The sequence below is a fragment of the Brachycentrus maculatus genome, unplaced genomic scaffold (assembly GCF_059751285.1).
Source record: "Brachycentrus maculatus isolate JH-2025_06_01 unplaced genomic scaffold, ASM5975128v1 h1tg000419l, whole genome shotgun sequence".
NCBI classification, from domain to species: domain Eukaryota; kingdom Metazoa; phylum Arthropoda; class Insecta; order Trichoptera; family Brachycentridae; genus Brachycentrus; species Brachycentrus maculatus.
The window spans coordinates 709,159-733,124 of record NW_028281167.1 but is presented as its reverse complement, the minus strand read 5'-3'; the positions used below and the strand labels follow the sequence as shown (position 1 = coordinate 733,124).

General features: G+C 30.8%; 2 protein-coding genes across 2 annotated transcripts in view; one reads left to right on the top strand and one right to left on the bottom strand.

Annotated features, from left to right (window-relative positions):
• The window catches only part of SP2353 (EGF like, fibronectin type III and laminin G domains protein pikachurin), a 189,563-nt gene extending 189,051 nt beyond the window's left edge, over nucleotides 1-512 (bottom strand). Inside the window, exon 1 of the mRNA XM_088271085.1 lies at nucleotides 229-512. The gene's annotated coding sequence lies outside the window, so the exon portion shown is untranslated. The remainder of the gene's footprint in view (nucleotides 1-228) is intronic.
• A 3,555-nt stretch (nucleotides 513-4,067) lies between these two features.
• LOC148302757 (ferric reductase 1-like) lies at nucleotides 4,068-23,520 on the top strand. The gene is made up of 13 exons (XM_088271069.1): nucleotides 4,068-4,232; nucleotides 5,272-5,386; nucleotides 6,186-6,265; nucleotides 9,148-9,252; nucleotides 9,731-9,887; nucleotides 11,583-11,611; nucleotides 13,310-13,449; nucleotides 15,327-15,384; nucleotides 17,929-18,082; nucleotides 18,792-18,884; nucleotides 20,375-20,487; nucleotides 20,713-20,805; nucleotides 22,576-23,520. Exons 1-13 carry the CDS (start codon nucleotides 4,104-4,106, stop codon nucleotides 22,684-22,686), a joined length of 1,377 nt encoding a protein of 458 aa, XP_088127195.1. The 5' UTR covers nucleotides 4,068-4,103; the 3' UTR covers nucleotides 22,687-23,520.
• The last annotated feature ends 446 nt before the right edge of the window (nucleotides 23,521-23,966 follow it).

Here is a 23,966-nt window from a genome sequence, read left to right as displayed (position 1 = left end):
GCATCATATAAACGCAGTGTTATCTTAATCGTAAATACATGAAGGATAGGTGATCAGCCATCCGCTTCAATGATAAAATGTAGTACGTATCTTTCTATTTCTATCAATTGATTTCAACCGGTATATAATTTATTAAAAATATTTAAGAAATTACAATGGTAGGTGTATATAAAAAAATATATATATTTCTCAGAAAATTAAAATATAAATGATAACTTGTTTACTTACTCAATTCTGCAAATAATCCAATATTTTACCGATGGTGATAGAACCACTACATACAGAGCTTTTACGAACGCACCTACAAAGATGTATCAAGTTTAAAAACTAAATAAACAGTGCTTTTTCGAACGCACCACGAGCCCGCGATCTCCTGAGCTTAAAGCCGCCTCCGATTTTAACGGTTTTATTTTATTACCCTATATTTTTCTATGGCGGATAGCCATAAGAAAATACAAAAAGGACTCCCGCGATACGGCACGACCGACCAGATACGAGTCAATACCCAAACTGAACTCGTTCCCTTCGCAGACGGAGTTTTACCCCCTGCGCATGCGTCCTGAACTTACCCCGCTTTTCCGAGAGGGATGAAGATATAAAAAAAGTTTCAGGATCGGCTGTTGTCTGTGTAAGAAAAAGGGAGACGGATGTATTCGGTCGGACTCGAACGGTCGTAAGACGGTTGAAATAACACGAAAAGTAGACTTACTCGTATTTTCCATTTACGCTTTCCTAATTAAATGATTCTTTTAGGGGAACGTTAAGTGTTTGAAAATAAAAGAAATCCGAAGATACTTGAAGGTGTTCGAATGTCCAAAATATCTCATACATAATTAGGTGGGCATTAGATTAAATTCCTCGTATTTTATTACGATTACGTAGGTATAAGATTAAATTTCAAGTAGGTAGTTTTTTTAAATTTCTTCTCCATTGTTGGATGGTGCATAGGGCACTGCATCATATGAACGCAATATTTTATCTTGATCGTTAACACATGAAGGAAAGGTGATCAGCCCTTCGCTTCATGCACCAGTCCAGGGTAGTATTGAATAATTATTACAGTGAACAAAATCACTTGTATTTATTTGACCCCACCCTTGGGAATCGAACCCGGGATCTCCAGTATGGTAGCTGAGCGTGACGACCATTATACTACGGAGGCGGCCATAAAATTTAAAGGTACTGAAAGGTGTTCCGATATCCAAAATGTCAGCACGCTCGGCTACCGTACTGGAGGTCCAGGGTTCGATTCCCACGGGGGTCAAATAAATATTAGTGATTTTTTCACTCCAATATTTATTCAATATACACCCCGGACTGGTACCTGAAGTGGAGAGCTAATCACCTTTCCTTCGTGTGTCAACGATCAAGATAACATTGTTTTTATATGATGCAGTGTCCTATGCACCATTGGGTGCGGATAAGGGTTTGAAGAATATTCTTCTTCATCTATGTTGAGATCTTCACCTGAAGGTCAACCACTTATACATGAGCACTTATACTTATGTATAAGCACATTGAAAAAATTGCAACTACATATCATGTCTTAACAAAAGAAATTATATGGGTACCTATAAGATTACATTGATACAATTTACGTGTTATGATTTCATATATATATGCTGATAACAAAATTGAGACTATATATCATGTGATATTTTCCTTATCTCGATGTCGTATCGAAGCATAAGCGTAGAAATTTCAAAAAGTTCATAGAAATGACATCTACATGACATTTAGAAAGATAAAAAAATACACGGGAATTAAATGCAGCTTTGTGTCAAAATTTCAAAGCAGTTGGTGAATGTCTAAGGCGGATTCAATATTTTAAACAAAGGGATATTAACATTTTTATTTACATAACCAATTAAGTAACGAAAACCCATTAGGCACTTCTATACATGAAGTCCACAAATATTTTTTTTAAACTGCTGGCATAATTTATATGGGACGCTTTGTACTTAGATTTTACACACTACTGAAGAATACTACTACTACATTTTCAAAAATAATATATGCTCTATTAATTTAAATAAAAAATAAAAGCTTCTTTCATCTCACCATAGAAGTCTCTAGTGAAATTTTAGGGATTCAAGCACTATGTTTTAAATTCGAATAATATATTTTCCAATAATTGGAGTAGTTTGGTTGTCAATCATAGGTAGAATTGGTTAATGTTAAAACAGGCTTTGACGCTCGTAAGCCCAGTAAATGCTCAGACTTCCGTATTCTTCTTCATCTATATTGAGATGACAACAAAATATTTTTAAAATAACTCCTTTAATTGGAGATATGTGAACAAGTATTTGGATACGCTCATAATGTTATAGATATTTACTTTGATTAAAGAAAACACTTCGTTTTTTACCACTTGAATTATTCTTTAATTATCGTAACATGTCTTACCACAAAGTTAATGCCGAAACAATAAATAAGATATTTACTTTCATTATATTTTTTGAAAGCTCCTCGTATGAAATGCGTATCTAAAAATTATCAGTCTATTATTGATTTCAGACAATAATGATTATAAAAGTAATTCAAATCATTTCAGTTCAATACTGGTTTCGTGTTTATTCAGAAATATAAGTAAGCAAATATTTAATCACCAAAAAATATAGTGAATAAAATGTATTTGTGTTAATTGTTCAATAGACTCGTAATTATTTGACACTTATCATAACAAGATCAAACTTACAAGAACATCGTTATGAGATGATTTTTTTACAAAATAATTAAGATATTTTTCATTTAAAGGTAAGAAGAAAAAAATCCATTCTGTGTTATTTATTAATATTTAGTCTAGTAGTGTGTGAATAGTGCTATGGTTGTAACGTGCAGCATTGTTTGCATACTGCTGTAGTAATTGTCCTGACGAAGAGACGGGTACATCTCGACACCGGTATACTAGAATATCGGTGAGTAGTTACATACTTACAACACCGACATTTTTGAAGAAAAAAGGGTAAGCGTAAAAATTACTTTTCATAAAGAAAATTATACAAACATGAAAAAATATCAATAAAATTTAAATTCCCTTATATGAATGAGGAAAAATAAATACAAATATATGACGCATGAAAGAACTTATCAAACTCAATGTTTAAAGATATTTACAGTTTGAGCCTTCCTACAAGACTTTTTGGGATCAATTTATAACTGAGAATAGAAAACAAACCATACTTAATAAGTCAAAATACAATAAAAGTCAAATATTGATCGGAAAGTAATGAATAGTACCAAAGAGGTCAAATAGTGTTTTATCGATTTGAAAGGGCAATGTCATTATTTTCTATTTTCTGGATTTCCAAGAAATTATTTCATCTGCTTCTTCTTCTTCTTCTTCCTCTTTATTTAGGACTATGTCCTGTAATTCTCCGGTCGGCTTCTGGGAGGTGGAAGACCAGCTATCTCTCCATCGTTTAGGTGGTCTTCCTGGAGATCTGCTACCTCTTACGCTGCTGTCCGCTGCTATCCTCACCACTCGATCCAAACTCCTTCTTCCCAAAAAATTATTTAAGTCGACTAATTATAACAAGGAAAAATAAAAACAATATCCTCATCCTATTCCATAACTTCTTCTTCTTCTTCCTGGCTCCATCCCAAGGCAGATCCTCACTCTCTGTATCTCTACGCTAATTTTTCTAGTAAATCATAATACTTTATACCCCATGTGCTTATGCGTTTTGTTTATTGAAATTTCCAACGACTTTGAGTAGAAATTTGGATAAATTCCATAATTTTTGCAACTTTCGAAAAACTTATATTTTTTATCGTACTTATCAAACGGTCCTTTTTAAGGGATTTACATAGCATATTGCCCAGATGGCGTCAGTCACATTACAGCAAAATCAATTCGACAATATTATGCTTAAAGTGGCTGACAAAATTCAAATTCGAAATAAATTTCACGATAATCTGAATGAAATATTGTGTTCAAAGTCCTTGATAACTTTCCCTGAAACATAAAATTAAAATTTTTAAAGTATGTTTTTACTAAAAGAAGTCAAGTTTGGAAAATACTTTTTTTTTAATACGTGAACTTATAATATCTTTTCTTGATTTTCAGATAAACGCCGAAGTTGCGATAACTTTAGCGAAAGATGACACAACTTTTCCGACAAATTTTCGAAATCTTGGTTCTTATTTTCATAATAAGTTTCGTGGTAATTTCTTCATTTTTCGTTTTGTTTTACACTTTTGTGGGTGATACTGAAACGACCATAGAACGCGTGAGTTTCATTCAAAATCATTTGTAAAATTTTAAACTCTTACTTTATTATATAAAAATAACCACATTATAGAAACTGGCCGTTAAAAGTTAAGTTTTTTTAATTAAAAATAAAAGTATTATTTTTATTTTTATTATTTACAAAACTACTTCAATTTCACACTATTTCACTAAATGTAAGCGGCTCAATATTAAAAATAGGCAGGGCTTTTTTTAACAAAATTGTTCTAGAAATTTTTACTAAAAAAATATATATCGAAATATCATTTTAATATTCATTTCAAAACCATATTTTATCATTTTGACGACTTTTATAAATACTGATTGTAATAACATAAGCGCAAACACAGTTTCGTTTAATTGATTTTTGAAAATTGAAAAAAAAATATCAGTGAAAAAAGGTGCCGAAATATGTAGGTATTAACTTCTGGTAAAGAGGGTTCGAACCGATAAACTATGACTCTAGAGTCCGCCACACTAACCACGGGACCACAATCCGACACAATAAATTATATAAAATAGCCTTTAAATATATATGTATTTAATAGGCTGTTCGTATTTTTATTAATTTATTCGGCACTCACTTTGTGGAAATATCTATTCATTTTTTTATTAAAATTTTACATTTTAAATATCTTCTTCATCCCATCTTCATTCTTCAACGTCCCAAGGATAAAGCTCTATAATTTGGACTCAGCTTTACACACTGTTTGAAAACGATGCGGAATGTATCGAAACGCGTGTCACAGTAGATCTTAAAAATTTATGCGGCATTTACCAAGAAAAACTTAAATTAAAAATAAAAGTTTTTTTCTTAAAATAAATCTTCTATAAAACTCATTTTTTGCAAATTATGTAATAAACATTAGCAACGCTGGTTTTATGAAAATATTTATAAAAACACTAAACAACAACAAAAAGTTGCGTTTCTAATAGGTGTGTGTCTATCTAAAGGTTAACTTAATAAAGACTGAAAAAAAACAGTTACATAAATGTATATTTTGTATGTTTTCTATTAATAAGGTAATTGCTATTTTCAGTCCGCTAGATCTTCATTTTATGAAGGATGTGGCAGTACAAAACTATGCCTTGGATTCCCTTCCAAATGTATTCTAGAGGAAAATTGCCAAGCGGCTGTTACTATTCTACACGAAGGTACTATTTTTCATTCATAAGTGTTTATAATTACAGGGTAGGTGTACTTTTGTATTGGAAAATTAATCAATCTGAAAGATAACGAGACAAACGGAGCTTTCTTATTGCTTTCGTAAACAAAATTATTTGCTTACAATTAAATCAGTTTTTAAAATCCCACAGCATTTAATTTGCTCGGTATAATTTTTTTTGTTAAATTATTTTTAGTTCATTTTTTTTTAATCTTTTTATCAACTTGTTATAAAATCAATTAGTTTCTTCATAAAAAATTAATCTCAAACACATCAATCAATTCGCTTGGTTCAACATCCCTTTTACATGGTATAAAATCTTTTTATTTAAATAATAAATGATTTTCTTGGAATAAAATCTTTTTGGTTATTTTTTAAGATACTAATTGATTTCTTGGTATTTTGTATTTTTTTAAGTATCGATTATTTTCTTGTTTTTTTTTCATAAAATTTTAGGTCATTATTTTTTAGTTAGTAGTATTTTTTCATTAATCAAAAATCATTTGCTTTGTGTAAAATATTTTTTTTATTAATTTTTTTTTGTGTAAATACATATTTTAAATTAATTGTATTGCATGGTAGAAAATTTATTAAAAAAATATTAGCTTAGTACAGCAAATTTTTTATACATCAGGTATTTTTCTGTGTAACTTCTTATCTTTTTAAATAAAATAACTTGCAATAAATTGCGCAATATACTGTTTTCAGAATAAACTTATCTTGTTTGTTTACCCTACCATCCATTCCGGTAAAATTTTGTTAATATGAGAATGTACATCCTTTTGCAGATGACAAGTTTACATTTGAGTTGAGAGCTATTGACAGCCCTGCGTACGTAGCAGCTGGTTTATCAAAGGACAAGTTCATGGTACTCATTCAATTTATTCATAAGTACTTACCAACTTTCATTCCAACTGTGGGGATACATAGGTATGTATAGGTACAGTAAAACCTCGATATACCGGACCCCAATTTAACGAACTTCAGATATAACGGAGAAAAATCCGGTCAAATGTAAAAAAAAAATAAAACCTCCTGTTAAAATTATACTTTCAAAACCCTTATCCACAACCGATGGTGCATAGGGCACTGCATCATATAAAGGCAGTGTTATCTTGATCGTTAACACTGAAGGAAGGGTGATCAGCCGTCCATTTCAAATACCAGTCCAGGGTTATTAACTATAATATTTATTCCACATTTGAAATAAATATTAGAGTTAAAAAATCACATATATTTACTTGACCTCTCCCTGGGAATCGAACCCGGGATCTCCAGTACCATTACATTACGAAGGTGGACAAACATATTATACATGATACATAGCCATGATAATTATGTCATTCGTCATTTTATTATGTGTTATAACTTTTTTTTTAATCTCTGAATGTTTTTTAATAGTTTTATAACATAAATGTAGAATTGTTTAATTGGCTTTTGTTTAACGTAGCTATTTTTTGCTAATATAATATGATGTTTATTATTGTTAATGTAACTATTGTTTATTATATCATTTTTTATATGTAAGCTGTACAATTCCCGAATAAATAAATAAAAATAAAAAAATTGTCTAGCACTAGAATTTGAGACAAAATGCCGTCCTTCTCGTGAACTTCACCTAGCCGGAGGCAACAACACCGCAAAATGAAGTTATTACTGCTAAGATCACATCTCGACGATCTAATCACATTTATTGACCATTCGTCGGATAACGAAGTTCGACTTTACTATATAAATTTTCCTAATTTTTTAAATAGTTGATTTTTATAATGAAATAACAGCAACTTTTTATAAAAGTGAATATATTTTTATTTTATTTTATTGGCAAAGCACCCAAAATTGAGTGATAAAGTGCATATAAAGCATGATTCCTTTTTCAAAGCAGAATAACTGAAAGCAAGCGCGTCGATATCAAACAGCAACGTCACTTCACGACGAGTGTCCAAAGACAGCAAATATAATTTTTTTGTGTTTTGAATAGTTAATTTTTATCCTTATAATTTATATAATACAAATACAAATAAAAAAATTAAGAAATCTAAATACAGTGTTCATATATTCAACAAAAAAGTTTTAAGATTTTTTTTTAATTTCATATCGGCTTAAACGGACAACCCTTCCCCCAATTCGTACGTTATATCGTGGTTTTACTGTACTAGCTCAGCGCTTCGTAAACTTTTTTGCTGGAGGCCTTTTTTGCACTTTTTATCTCTGCAAATATTTCCCGAACAAATTCAAGAAACTTTTGGTTTGGTGAGCCATTTGCTGATAAGTTTTTATGAAAAAAATCTGAAGAGCAAACCTTTTTTACTGATTTAATATTTGTTTTTTTGTCAAGCTTTTTAAAAGTTCAATTAAAATCATTACACAAATTTAAACATATGTATGTTATATTTTCATTATGTATTTATTAAAAGTCTTATATACACTTATACAATAAAGAACATTTAATTGAATAAAGAATATAACTCACTAACTAACCATCACGCCGCTTCACAGCAGGGGTAGGTAGAGAGAATAGAATACCACACCATATTTACAAGTACACCTTTCTTTTTGTACTGAATTGGATATTTGAGAATTCACCCTTTATAGATTTTTAATATTTGCATTCTTTTACAAGCATTGTGAAATTTATTATAAGTACTAGAAATGTGTGCTTTCAATTTTAATTTTTAATTTATTTAAGCGAACTTAGCCACAGAAACGCGTGGCCGGGTACAGCTAGTAATAAAATAAAGCCTTTTTTGAATTGTCACATCTAAACGAGCTTTATGTAAAGGAGAATTTGAATAACCGACATGAGTATAAAAATAACTATGTCGTAGAGTATTATTTTGGAGACCTAAAACATACAATGACCCTCCTCGAATTCTCTCTACTCACTGAGGAAAATACCTTTATTGACTTTTTATTCGTATTTTATGAATTTTCAAACGACCCGGCGAGATATTCTTCGAAATGGAAAATACGTACATTTTTTATTTTTTATTTTATTTTATTTGTTCGAGAATTGTACAGCTTTACATTTAAAAAAGTATACTTTAAAAAATAAAGCCAACTAAACAATTCCACATTTATGTTAACTATTAAAATTTGTTGATTTTGATGGTTCTATTCTTCTCACATGTGCATACCATTGTCTTCTTCGTTGCCTTCCCCACCTAACGACATCTTTGATCTCGCATATTTCTCTTATCCTGGTGTTCCTAATTCTTTCTTGTAGATTCTTACCAGATATGCTGCTTAGAGTCTTCATTTCTGACACCATAAACGCATTTTATGCTTTTGTTATTTTCTTTATATTATTAAAACTTACTAAGTAACCATCACGCCGATTCCCCGCAGGGGTAGGCAGAGAGAATAGAACGCTACACCACTCTGTCTTTGCAAACATTATTTGCCTCTTCTACATTCATGCATCTCCTCATACATACCCGACGATTATTACGACTCCTGACCCGGCCGCTTTCAAGTGTTTTACATACCTGATTGTGCCAAGTTTTTCTCGGTCTTCCTCTGCTTCTTTTTTAACTACATTCGCCTCATAAATTTGTTTAACCGTTCTTTCTTCACTCATACGTTCCTAATAACTATATGTTATTCTTATTTTCGATTATTTTTTTGTTTGTAAATAAAAATAATACTTGACACTGGCAGAAACATCATTTCACTTGGTGACTGCCAAATAAATAATTAAAAAATAAATAAATAAAACTATATCATCTTAAAAGACTTTTGTAATTTAAGGGAGATGACAGCTCGATGGAGTGTCAGCAAGCAAATGGTCATGTGACAGCACACACTTCGTGGACGTTCGCTAAAAAAGAACCCTTTACAACCAGAGAGGGTGTGGTGAGAATTTTAACTATCCTTTATTTGAAATATAAAATAATTTTTGGGTAACTTAGAAAGCTACTTTTTCGCAGAATACTGCCTCAAACGCTTCACTGTGATTGAATTGGGGAAAAGAAAATAATGGAAAATAATTCATTGCAAATAAATGTGTTTTTTTTCCTGAAGATCATCTCACTCTCATTGTTTCTAACTGCTGGTTAAAGAGCATTTTATGCCATCGAATCCGCGACATATTACTTATAATTATTTCACTGATTATCAAACAAAAATTTTAGAGTTAACGTTTTTTGCCAGTATACCTAAGATATAACTTTTTATTAATCATAGTTCACATTGTGTAATACTGCTTTAAAATATGTTCATTTATAAGTGGTATTAAACAAAATGATCGTTGAATGATAAGGAGAGTGTTATTTGTGTATTTTTATTTATTTCTAATTAAAATACTTGTACAAACTTTTCCTTCCCTTTCTAGGCACAAAATATAATACATTTGTTGAACGCGTCCTATTCTGATGGAGTCCTGTGGTGCAAATTTACAAGAGATCCTGTTTCTATAGTGAACGGAACCGCCTTCTTTTTGGGTCTTGAGAAATATCATATAATGATTTTATCAGGATCTGGTTTAAAATGTACGTTTCCTTATCTTCTAAATTCTTCATCAATACCGCTTTTAAATCTTATCTAACTTTGTAGTGTAATGGTAAATATTTTCATTTATTCATTCAGCAGTCACTTTGTGGGAATATCTATTTATGATTTAATTGAAATTTTACTCGGTAAATATGTACCTACCACTATTTCTTAAAATCTTATATATTTTTGCATATGTTTTAATGCACTCAGCATGTATGTTTCATTATCTTTCGAATTCTTCACCAATACTGAATAGAGCAATTCTTCACCAATATTTTGTGAACAAAAAATTTAATCATTCAAAACACTGTGAAAACAATTTATATTGATTTGCCATCGGCAGTCAAACAATGAAAATATGTTTACTTTTTATTTAGAATTTTGGAATCGATCTATACGGTGATTTTTTTACTAATCTGTACACATTTTTTGTTGTTTATTAGTTTTGGCATTCACTTTGTAGTAAGACATGATTTAATTGTAAAAAACTTGTTTTTTACCACTTGGGTATTATATTTATTTTTAACGGCTAGTTTCGGAAGCTACAGATGCTTTCATCTACGGGTTCGAATATAAACTAAAGCATTAAGCATTATTACCCGCCTCCGGGGTAAATTTCCCCATATGGGGTAACAATTAATTTTTTGGGGTAGTGAGGAAGTTTGCTTTTTCATAAAGATATAAGTATTTTGACAAATTTCAAACGATTCAGAAATCGATTGAACGATGAAGACTTCAAATTGCTCTTACATCAAAAAGTCCCAATTTTATAAGTAATTGTATCAAACATGAAGCAACACATTTCTCCAAAAACTGAAAAGGAAACATGAAAATGTGAATTTTCGTTTGATCCAATTTGAGAACTTTATTTTGTTTGTCTATTACATACTTACTATTTTAATGTAACATTTTTAAATAAGTTTATTTTAAATATAGATTGTCTTCTTTTCAAAATGGGGGGAGAGGGTAATATCGACAAACGAAAAAAATTTTTGGGGTAATGATTAAAAAAGTTCCCTGATGGCTGATCTGTAGCTTCCGAAACAAGTCGTTAAAATAAATACAATACAAGCAAAAAATCAAGTGTTTTCATCTAAAATTTAATTTTTATTTAAATCCACAACACGATTGCACAATTTATTGAGATAAATCCATCAATTTATGATTATTTTAAATACGTTTGTATTATATTCTCAATATTAATAATATTTAAAGCATTTACTTTGTGGTTAGTCATTTTTACTTATTTTTTTTTACAAAAATGTTAATAAAATTAGTAAATAACCACTCATCGAGATTTTTATGTCTACCGGTTTCGAGATGTACCCGTCTCTTCGTCAGGATAATCACTAACACAGCATGCAAACAATACTACCCTTCACCACCGCAGCACCATTCACACACTCAAAACTACACAAAATGTCCAACACATGCGAGGCATGTCTAACACATCTTTGGGTCGACCAAAAATCGACATTTTGTGTAGTTTTGAGTGTGTGAATGGTGCTACGGTGGTGAAGGGTAGTATTGTTTGCATGCTGTGTTAGTGATTGTCCTGACGAAGAGACGGGTACGTCTCAAAACCGGTAGACATAAAAATCTCGGTGAGTGGTTATATACTACTTTTATTAACATTTTTGTAAAAAAAAAATAAGTACGTTTGGGTTATTTTTGTTATATTATGTTTTCAGTAAACAGCGTCGGCTATCATGATGTAGTACAGTATCTACTCAATGAATTAGGGCCACGCAGAATTTCACGCAATTTCTCAATTCAAACAGGAATAACTCAGAGAAAACCTTAAATAAAACAACATTGAATTTTATTTACACATGAACACTTTATTACGCTTAAATTATGCATATATTTTCATATAAATATAGTTAGTATTTAGTATTTCCACCTTTGGCAGAAATAACTGCCTCAATTCTTTTTGGCATACTTAAAATGCACTGTTTTATTATGTTTTTTATTTCTTCGTCTTCTGACCAATTTTTTTGAATATTTTTTTTTTGACAGTCTACTGTCGGATTTGGAAATGAGTAAACCTTATTTTTTAACATGCTCCATACGTTTTCTATAGGATTAAGGTCCGGAGAATTTCCAGGCCAGGGGAGCAAAGGCAGATTTTTGTTAGACAAAATTTTTATTATTGATTTAGCCCGGTGGCAAGGTGCCCCATCCTGCATGAAGGTGTATGGACCTTCTGTTGGGTCGAGTGTATGGTAGAAGGGCAATAAAATTCGTTCGAGGACCTGCTTATAGGAATTTTGGTTCATTGTTCCTTCCACGAAAAACAACGGCCCAGGTAAATTGTTAATAATACATGACCATATCATTGTTGCAGGGGGGTGTTTGATAACTTTTACCACACAGGCCTCATTGTAACGTTCCATTGGTGCTCTCCTGACGAATCGACGGCTCTCTGTCACGGCTTCTAACCGGCACTCATCACTAAAGATGACCTGAAAAATAATGAAAATTTAAGTTTAATTCAAATATATAAGTTTATTTACTAAAATGATATGTTGAAAATTCAATTTAAATAAATACCTTTTTCCAATCATCTACCGAGTAATTTCGATGTAGCCTGGCCCATTTTAATCTATCCGCTTTCATTCGTGGTGTCAATTTTGGTACTTTTACAGGGCGCCTGCATTTCAGATTTACTTCGTAAAGACGTCGCCTCAGTGTTGATACCGATATATTTATACCCTCTTCTTCCAATTTTATTTTTAATGTTTTAACTGATGCACTACGGTTTTTTAACGCACTTTGAACGATTTTTCGATCAGTCCTCGGTGTTGATTTTCTAATCCTACGACAGTTCTTTCGCCGATTGCTGGAGGCGGGTGACTGATTTTTTATTGATTTTGAAATTCTGTCCACTGTTTGATGAGAAACATTTTCTTTTTTTGAAATTTCTCTATTAGATAGTATTCCTAATTTCAGTAGCACTATAACACTAGACTTTTTTTCCTCAGAAATGTCTTTACTTTTTCCCATTTTGTCTTTTTCAAAAAAAACACTTGTGTTTACAAAAAAAATTATACTTTATGAACTAAAATTAAAAATTAAGTTTTTTTCACAAGACACGATAACTATATAACCTCTCTGAACAAAACAATAACCAGAACTCAAGAAACTTCACTAATAAATAAGATAGGACTAATTTTTGAACTTTCAACTATCTGTCTACCTGTGCTAATTAGGGACCTTTCTCAGAAAAAGGGTTTTAAATTTTGTAAAGGCTTAAATAATCCAGGTATATTTTACATATTTTTGAAGGTAATATACATGATATTAGATGTCAATAGAAAACTTAAAGTATTTATGTAAAATAAATATAATAATCCAAAAGATTTCAGAGTATTCAAAAAAATAATGGGTGGCCCTAATTCATTGAGTAGATACTGTATGTGAGACAAGTAGAAACAAGGTACTTTTAACAAACCCAACACCTCTAAGTGAAACTTCAAACATCCTGGTAAAAATGCACGCAACCCTTATGACGATAGCTTGGATTGGCACCAGTTCAATTGCAATTCTACTACCCAGGTATGCATATAATATAATATACAGTATAGAACAGATTGTTTGAAACAAAACTTTTTGTAAACAACATTTTGAGTATGTCCAAATACTTGTTCACGAAATCTGGATTATCTCCAATTGCAGGAGTTATTTTCATATTATTTTTGACATCTATAGGTGTCAAAAAATAATATGAAAATCACTCCTGTAATTGGAGATAATCCAGATTTTGTGAACAAGTATTTGGACACACTCAAAATGTTGTAAATAAATTATCTGGTTAAATTATAAGCTTAAATAATAAAAATGAAAATGGTATTTTCTGGCGTTTCTCATGTGTGTGATTGATATCCAGGATTTGGACCTCACATACTAATATAAGAGTTTCTGCTTAGTAAAAAGGTTCTTTACATCTCACCAATAGATGTCTCTAGTGATGTTCTAGAGATGCAAGAAAAATGTTTCAAAATTGGTTGATTTATATAGAACTTCCAAGAATTTGAGTAGTGTGGTTGTCAATAATGGGTAGAATTGGTGAATGTTACACGTGTATAAAGTGATCACTTAAACCAGCCCATGACGGTCTTCAGCCCCGTAAATGCCCAGACTTCCATATTCTTCTTCATCTTTGATGAGATGTCAAAAAACTTTTTATTATTGCATTTTCGTAAAAAAAATGTAAAATCTTTTGTTAATTAGTTATTTCACAAATTAATATTTAATATGATCTCATTTGGGCTCAATCAAAGATTTTACTCTTCTTGGCATCTATTATATAAGGTTTTGGCACGTGGATGCCATTTTTTCGTCTCGAAACCATACCTGAATTATGGACAAAATGAGCATTTCCGCCGTAGTGCAATAAATTTTTGAGAGCCGATTCTTACAGATTTCCGATAGATTTTCAATTAGGTTTATGTCTGGTAAAATTCTTTACCAGTCCAACCAGTTCATTGTTTTTGTGTGAAAATTTTCATCTTTTTTTGGATTTGTGACGGGGGGTTAAATCCTGCAGAAATATTCCATTACCATTTGACCTTCGTTTTTGTATCTTTAGTAGTAACTTTTCCAGTAGAATTGGGTGATACTTTTCGCTATTATCATCTCAGTCACTGAAATAAGCAGCAGCTCTGGTCCATAATACGAGGAACACCCCCAAAACATTTTTTTAGAGGGTGTCGAAAATACGAAAAAAAAGTTTTGTTTCAATTAATCTGTTCGATACTGTAACACCCTCCTTATCGTTCTTCGTTCACTTTGAATGATAATGAGAGTGTTATATTACCATACTACAAAGTTAACAATACTTTTAACGTACAATAAATCTTATAATTAATATATTATACCTGAAACATTTTTCTGACTCTGCAATGTAGCGGTAAGTGCGTATGGTTACTTTCCTGGATGTCCCTGGTTCGATTTCTAGGGAGGTCAAAATGAATATGGGTGATTTTTACTCTCATATTTATGTGATATCTGGTCACCTTGTCTTCATGTTATTGACGATCAAGATAATCCTGTGACAATACGATGCAGTGCCCTATGTACCATTGTGTGTGTGTGTGTGTGTGTGTGTGTGTGTGTGAGAGAGAGGGTTTAATAAAATTTATGAAAAAATACTATCTATCCTTGGAACCCCTACTTCTTCCCTCTTTTCCTCTACTTCTTCCCCCTCAACTCCTTACCTGATCCTTTGACTTCCTTGTTTTCATCAATCAACAGTTTCATGAATATTTAATGTTTTTTCACCCATTCTGTAATTGATTGTTATATGTTTTTCTTATTCTTACCTGACCAAGTGTCCAACTCTTTCAAGTTTTTGATTTGACGTCTCACTTATACGAGTTCGAGTATGCAACCCCATTGATTATGCTTTACACTAATATAATTAAAGTTTTTAGATACTATCGGAAAACTTGGATCGGTAAAACTCTACGAGGAAAAGAAATGTGGTTGGCAGTGAGTATTAAAATTTATTTTTAACTTTCTCTTCGTATATTAGATAAAATAAAAATAATAATAAATTATACGTGTCAATAGTAATAAATACGTTTATTTTTGTAATGAATAACCCGCAACGCCTCTACTTTTAGAGGCTTGTCTGCAGGTAGGATAGTAAGGAAGGGGAAGGTAAATGTAACACCCAGACGAATTGAAAATAAATACTTCTTGAATTAATTTTGCAATTGGAGGGAATCGAACCCCCGACGCCTGGTTCGTAGTCGAGCGTCTACCCAACTACGCCACGGTGCCAGTTTTAACTCTAATTTCTTGTCATAGGATTGAAGTATGGTTAGTATTACATATTAGCCGGAAGTATCAATAACACATGTTTTATAATCCATTATACTTTGAAAAATCCCTCGAAAATTCTATAAGTGAAGAATTCTTGGGAAAAGATAAATCTATCGACATATATTTTTTTTTCTTAATATAAACTTATTATTTATATACTTATTATAAATTATAATGAAATTCGAATCTATACAAACACAATTTCGAAAATACCATTTTAAATAATAATAAATTTAAGGATTCAATGAGGTTGAAATGTTAAAAAATAAATTAAATGAATTTTATATGTTATGTTAATAAGAAAGAAAGGAAAAACAAAAACAAAAACAAAAATTGTATTACCAACAAACATAACTAACAAGTGTTAGTCCCTCTCGAAGCACAAGAGCTCAGTCTCTTCATTGGAGAGAACTGAGTTTTTAATTTTAAGATTGTAAGTAGAAATCATTAAAAAAAATTAAAATTAAAAAAAAACTCTTGTAACCATACTGTCCGCATGGTCAGCACGCTCGGCTACCGTTCTGGAGGTCCTGGGTTCGATTCCCAAGGGGGGGTAAAATAAATATGTGATTTTTTTCACTGTAATATTTATTCAATATTACACTGGACTGGTACCTGAAGCGGAGGGCTGATCACCTTTCCTTCATGTGTAAACGATTAAAATAACACTGCGTTTATATGACGCAGTGCCCTATGCACCATTGGGTGCGGATAAGGATTTTATTATTATTTATTAACCATATTAAATAGTAAAAAAGTTATGTATTATATAATATATGAAAGTAATGTGCTATGATCGCTTGTTGTATGCTTTTTTACCTATAGAAATATACTAATTATGATAACAATTAGAATCTTTACAAATGTGGTTTCGAAAATACCATTTTAACATTTATAAAAATATGTGTAAAGAAAGGGTATTATATGTAATACTATGTATGGAAGTAATGTGCTATGAGCACTTGTTGCAAGCTGCTGTACCCAGAAAGATACTTAGAAATTAATGTCACCCCTTAATGTACCTTAAGTAGTCTCTGACACCTCGCAAGGGTATTATTCTGTGCTATAGTACTGGGTGGCACAAGGCCATTCCCTCTAAAAAACAAGCCACAACGCTACACCAAGAAGAAGGCGAAGAAGAAGAAACGTACATAGAACTATAACATAGAAGCAAGTCAAACAAAAGCTAACACATTTCCCTTTTGTTCAAAAAAACTTTAAGTAGACAATAATTATATAATTATTAAATTATTTTAAGATAATACATATACTTGTTGTACAACCTTTTACATTTGGAATTGATTCCATTAGAATTATTTTTTTTTGAGAGTAAAAGAAATCTGTAGTATTTGAAGTGAATGAAGTCATTAAAAAAGAAACATAAATAGGTAATGGATTTAGATAAATAGATAATCCTTTCACATACACAAGGGTACAAAATAATCACCCTATCGGAAGATGTTATAATTTTTGCAAATGGCGATCGTCCGTCATTGTACGTCAATCATGTTTGACATTATAGAACTAGACAGCTGCAGTTTACAAATAGATTGATAAAACAGGCACAAATTTGTGTCAATACTGGTGGCAGCCACTTGACGGATACCCTTTTTTTCACTTCACAAAAAAAAGAAGGTCCAAATAAAGATTTCGAATATAATTTGAGTATTTTCCATCCCTCAAAATCATTTTTTTATCAAGTTTAAAAGTTATTGAAAAACAAAGTTGGATGATTAATTTTGCGCCACCTTGGATCTGTTTGTATACTACAGCTGTCTATCTAGTACACAAATGTGAAATGTGGAGGTCCTCACCAAAAAGTTATATTTTCTAAATTGCACAAAAAATCTTTTATATGCAAATCTTTTGTGTTTTCTGCATCTTATTGGAATCTTAATTAAAGTTGCGACAAAACGTGACCAATCCTGTGTTAAGCCAATATGAAAACATTAAATCGCACCAAAACGTTACAATTTTACAAGCTAGAATTCCTGATTACTTAAAATCATTTATAATGGAAAAATAACGTTTTGGTGAGGACCTCCACAAATACGACTGACGTACGACGCCATTTGCAATAATCATAGCATTTTCCGATAGGGTGATTAGTTTTGTGCCACCCTGTTACATTGTTGGCATTTGAGGGAGGTGCTCGGGGGTCTGTTCATTTTAATGATATTATGTTTTATGATTTACATCTTTTCATAGAGTCATAATTACTTGATGACAGCGACGTGGATCTTGACTATGGTGGGGTTTATCCTTATTATGGTGGCTTCTGAAGGGTGGACAGGTACTGGAGACAATCCCCATGCCATACTAGGAATGACCACTATAGTCATATGCTTTATTCAACCATTTGGTAAGTTGCATATATTGCTCACTCCTTTCAACAACTTAATATGTAAAAAACTTGATTTTTCAGGAGATCGTTTTTAAAGTTTAAAAATATAATAAAATGTATTAAAAATAAATATCAAGCCACTTATTCAACTTTTTACTCTGCAATAGATCTTTTTAGGTAAAACCTGAAGGTTTTTTCTCCATTTGAAAAATATTAAGTATATTTTTAAAAAAATAATTAAACAATACATTTTCTTCATAATGCAAAAAAACACTTTCTGCCCTATAGCGGGTAAATATTAAGTTAAAAATATGCCGCTTTTGCTGGGATATAGTACATTTTCAGGGCATTCTGAAAACATGCACAACTGAAAATTGACGATTTTTGATATATGACGTTGTCGAAAGGAGTGAGCGATATGTATTTGCGTTTTTAATTTATGTTTTAGTTGGTTAAGTTTTAGTTTTATTTTTTCAACTTTTCAAACGGTTTTGTCTAGAACCCTGTCATTTCGAGGATAAACATGTACTGACCCTAAAAACTGTAAAATATTTAAAAATAAAAGTGGTTAACCCTTGACTTACGGTGTTAAAAACTTGCACCTGATATGTATTTTGTACACCATATAAAAATGTGGTTTAAAAACAAAGTTCTAGTTTTATTTTATTTACTTTTTTATTTTATTTTTTCAATAAGTGTATTGTGCTTACTCACTTTTTAATTTCAGGTGCTATTCTCTTACCTGAACCAAATACTCTTAGACGAACAATATTCAATTGGGTCCACTCTCTCTTGGGTTATGTGGCTTATATTTTAGGAAGTAAGTTGTCATTTTATATAATTAACTGTTTTATAGTAAAAAAATATTTTAAAAAATGGTGCCGGAAATTTAACAACTGATTTTTAACGTGCTTATTTAAAAAATGCCACCAGATTTTTTCTATCAGCTCTAGTTTTTGAGATACGGGTAAATTGAAGTTTGTTTTATTACAAGCCAAAAATAATGGAAAAAATAAATCTGGAACGGCTAAAATATAAATTTCCTCCTCATAATTAGAATTTAATTATCCAAATATATACCTGGAATCATATTAAAGTCAACCTGAACAATAAATACTAGATTAACAGAAATTAGCCTTCAAGAGATGTCACGATTCCAGGAAAATAAAACGTAATTAATGTAGCTTTGGTTACGAGAGAAAAAATATTACTTTCGCCTTTGCATATTAAGTTGAGGCTGATGAAGCAATATATGGATGCTTTAAATCGAAAAGGAAATTGTTTTAAGTAATTTCCTGGGATAGGCACGGAAAAACTAAAAGCTGGTATATCTGATAGTCCTCAAAAAACTTGTTGAAGATCCACAATTCACCACATCAATGAACGAGGCTGAATCTTAGTGTTCATTGATTCAAGTAGTATAATATTTTCTTGGGAATCATAAAGCAGAGAATTATGTAAAATTACTGGAATCTTTGCTTTTATTTTTAAAATTCTCAGTTGTAACATGAGCATAAAAGTTCGCTACCTCCACAGCCACCTAGATCGCTTTCCAGAAAACTTTTTTGGTAAAATAGGTGTTTTTAGTGAAAAACAGGGGTTAAAAATTTCATCAGGACTAAATAATAAACTATGGAAGATAGATTTTAAGGATGATGGAATATCCATGTGATGGCCGAGTACTGTTGGAGCCTTCAGCAAAACTAGCCTACTGAACCCCATGCAGGAAAGTCATAAAAAATGAATTTTTTATGTGATAAGTGACTACTGTATATAAATTTTGCAATAAATACTTAAATCTTTATTTTTCCTGGCCATGGTAATAGTTATAACATGAAATGCACAAAATTAGAAAATTTATATTTTTCAATGTAGCATATCTCAAAAAATAGATCTGAGGGCTATTTTGAATTCTGCAGTGAAAAAATTAACTAGGAACTGTTAAAAAAAATCGCGGGCACCAAACTGTGTGTAGGCCTGTGTAATCTGTGCATAACAAATTGGCGTTTTATTCATTTGAAAATTCCTAATTTTTTATATTTTTTTCATTTCACAATATATTATATTGTAATTACAAGTATAAACATATTTTATTATATCAATCCAAAAAAGGTCCCATAAAGGCATGGCCTGTATGTGGGTATACATTTTATTTAAAGTTAAAGGACACTGGAAAGAATACAATAGATATCAGAAATACTATATAATTAGATTATATTAAAAATGCTAACCTACATTATATTTTTACAGAAAACAGAAAAACAAAAAGTTGAAAATGAAAAATTAATAGATTCAATTTTATTTTTTCAGTTATCGCAATATTCTATGCTATGTATTTGAACAAAAGTCAGCTGCCGGATTGGACACTGTATATCTTGATATCATTTGTAGTATTGTATGCAGTAGTACACATTGTTTTAATCGTAAGTTAATATAGTTTTTTTTTTAAATACATTACGTTTATTCAACCTCATAATATTTTACATTTTGATATCTCAATTACGATGAAGAAGAATATTAAAATCAGGGTTTTTACAAAGCTTATGACCCATCATAAGCTGGTTAAGTACATTATGGGTGTTAATAACAATGAAAAGATAAAGAAAACTGACATTTTTTTATTGAAAAATTGTTTCAACATTTTCCAGGTTTTATCACATCTTAGTAAAAGAAATTTAAATGCTCTGAATGAAGAAAATGAATCCAATAATATGCAAAAAGACATCACGAAAGATGAACCAGTAAGTCTTCAATACCTTATTTTTTTATTTATTGTTTCGGCATTAACTTTGTGGTAAGACATGATACAATGATTAAAGAAAACACTTCGTTTTTTACCACTTGAGTTTTATTATAGACTACATGTTTCAGAAGTTAAACTTCCATAATTCAGGTCTGTATAGTAACCAAAATATAAAATATAAAATTGTTCTATAAATAAGGAGAGGGGAAAGTAAGGGGAAGGGGTTAGTCAAGGAACGGAGTTTGAAAACAAAGGAAAAATGGAAAGCAATGGCGAAGAATTTTGAAACAATATATTATTTAATAAATTATTATTAGAATTCAGGTTTTTTTGTATCTCTAAATTTTCAAGAAAATTCATAATTTGGCCTTTATATGGAACAAGGTGTAATAATTTTAATTTATGAGAGTGAAATGAGTGATTATTATCTATTATATGATTTGCAAATTCCGAAAAATAATTACTAACAATACCGCTATGAATGATGGAAGTTTAACTTCTGAAACATGTAGTCTATAATAAAACTCAAGTGGTAAAAAACGATGTGTTTTCTTTAATCATTGTACCTTATTTTTTTGTGTGTATTTTATGTTAAAATAGATAAAATAATAAAAAAATATGCAAAAAAAAAAACTCCACCAACAAAACACATAAAGGCTTGCTGGGTCTCTGTGAAAAAAATTTAAAACAATTATGTTAATGAATTTTATAATTAAGGAGTGTCCCTTAGAGACAAAATAAAGATATAATAAAAATGTTACTTTGTTTCAAAATCACTATAAATATTTTATTATAACTTAATTATTATGTCTACCGGTTTCCAAGCTAACCGCTTCTTTATCAAGACTGATAGACTTAAAGAAGCGGTTAGCTTCGAAACCGGTAAATATTATAATTAAGTTATAATAATATATTTATAGTGATTTTAAAACAAAGTTACATTTTGATTATAAAATAAAAATTTACAAAGTAAAGCTTCAATTATAAATTATAAAAAATAGAGGGTTTCACACATTTGTGGAAGCCTGGACGTAACAGACATTAATAGGAAGGCAGAGGAAAGATGGTAAGGGCATATAGAACGCAGAGAACCCGAACATGTATTTAACTAGGCAATAGAAATGGATCTTCCTCGAATGTTATCTAGAGGAAGATCAAGGAATTCATGGGTGAAGCAGAAAGATAACATGATGTGAAGGCATGGCCTAGGTGACGTTATCCAGGACAGAAGGACCTATAACCTGAGGACGAGGAGTGCTGACCCCAGCAGTCTACAAGGACAATAAGCTGGGATGTAGCCAGGAAGAAGAATTTTTAAATGAGTGTTTATATCCATATATATCGCTCACTCCTTTCAATGTCATATATAAATAAACTTGATTTTTCAGGAGATCGTTTTTAATGTTTAAGAATATAATGAAATGTATTAAAAATAATTATCAAGCCACTTATTGTACTTTTTACTGTGCAACAAATCTTTTAAGGTAAAACCTGAATGCTTTTTCACCATTTGAAAAATATATAGGATATTTAAAAAAATAATTAAATAATATTTTTTCTTCAAAATGGAAAAACAATACTTTCTGCCCTGTAGCGGGTAAATATTAAGTTAAAAATATGCGGCTTTTGCTGGGATTTAGTACATTTTCTGGGCATTCCGTAAACATGCACAACTGGAAATTGACGATTTTTGATATATGACGTTGTTGAAAGGAGTGAGCGATATATAAACAATACAAATTCATTTTATTCGCTTTTTTCTTTCCAGTATTCAAGATTTCGAGAAGTGGTACTGATTACAACTACCACAATAACACTTTGGTGTGTGATAGCGCTCATTGTTTTATATAATTTATCTCTATTTTTAGAATTTTTTTGATATTTTTTGATTGGCACTCAATTATTATTGATAAGCAAATTCAAATACACCTGTGATTGTATTTCTAATGCCAGTGCTTTGAATTAACCTTTAACTGCTGAGGTGGGGGCCGCTCAGGCCTTGAGAAAGTAAAATTGTTGAATTATTCTTGAATTTTTTTGTTCCCATTATGGTATAATAATTACTGATGTGCCATTTGCTAGAAGGACTATTTGAAATTAAAATTCTTAGTTAATTTGTTGATTTTCTAAAATACATTTTTTAATACTATATTTTTTATGATCTCATGTGATTTTTGCCGAAAAAAACTTAGTGTTTTCTTAACTTTGAAATAATAGTTGATTTTAAATAAATAAATTACACAAATGTTATTTTCTTTCATTTAAATATATCCGCTTAAGTTAATTATTAAACACTCAACCCTAAAGAACGTTAAGATTTTAAAATATAAGCACATATATATGCGGGACTCTGAAGCCCCCACGTCAGTAATTACGTGAAATTAAATCCACCTCAGTAGCTAAAGGTTAAGTACTAGTTTCAAGATTAAATCATTTTGAGTGAGGCCACCTGAAAAAGTACCTATTAAAAAAAATATCTAAAAGACAAAGATATCTAAAATTTAATTAAAATTGATGTTTTATTATTATCAACGGAAAAAAATATATTGTAAGGCCATGTCTAAAATCTGTAAATTAACAGTGTCGGGTTGTGGCCCCGTGGTTAGTATAGCGGACTCTTAAGTGAGTTTCTCGGTTCGAACCCACACCATTCATACTACAATTTGATACCTATTTCTAAAAATGAGCCGCTTAGAGTCACAGAAATAGTATGAAATTGAAATATTTGTGTTAATAATAAAAACACAAATATTTCTCTTTTTTTTAAATAAAAAAAAAAAATCCTCGTACATACATACCTGCTGATTATTCCAACTCCAGATCTGACCACTTACTGACATCATCAAGTATTTCAAATACTTGATGATGTCAATTTTTCCTCGGTCTTCTGCTTCTATTCCCAACTACATTTGCCTCATAAATTTGTTTAACTCTTCCTTCTTCACTTATTTGTCTGAACCATATCAACACACATTTCTTAAATTTATCGATAATGCTTATCTCAGCCTTGTATTATTTCCTTGTATCACCATTTGAACATCTATCATACAACATTCACAAGCATTCATTCTCCTTTCTATATAATTATCAATGTTTCTATCCCTAGAAAACATGCTTCCCAAATATACGAACTCATAAACCTGTTACGAAATTTGCCCA

Coding starts and splice junctions, on each gene's coding strand:
- LOC148302757 (XM_088271069.1), top strand. CDS start 4,104: ATGACACAACTTTTCCGACAAATTTTCGAAATCTTGGTTCTTATTTTC. Junction 11,612..13,309: donor TCGGCTATCATGATGTAGTA/CAGTATCTACTC, acceptor GTAGATACTGTA/TGTGAGACAAGTAGAAACAA. Junction 20,488..20,712: donor TAGTACACATTGTTTTAATC/GTAAGTTAATAT, acceptor AACATTTTCCAG/GTTTTATCACATCTTAGTAA.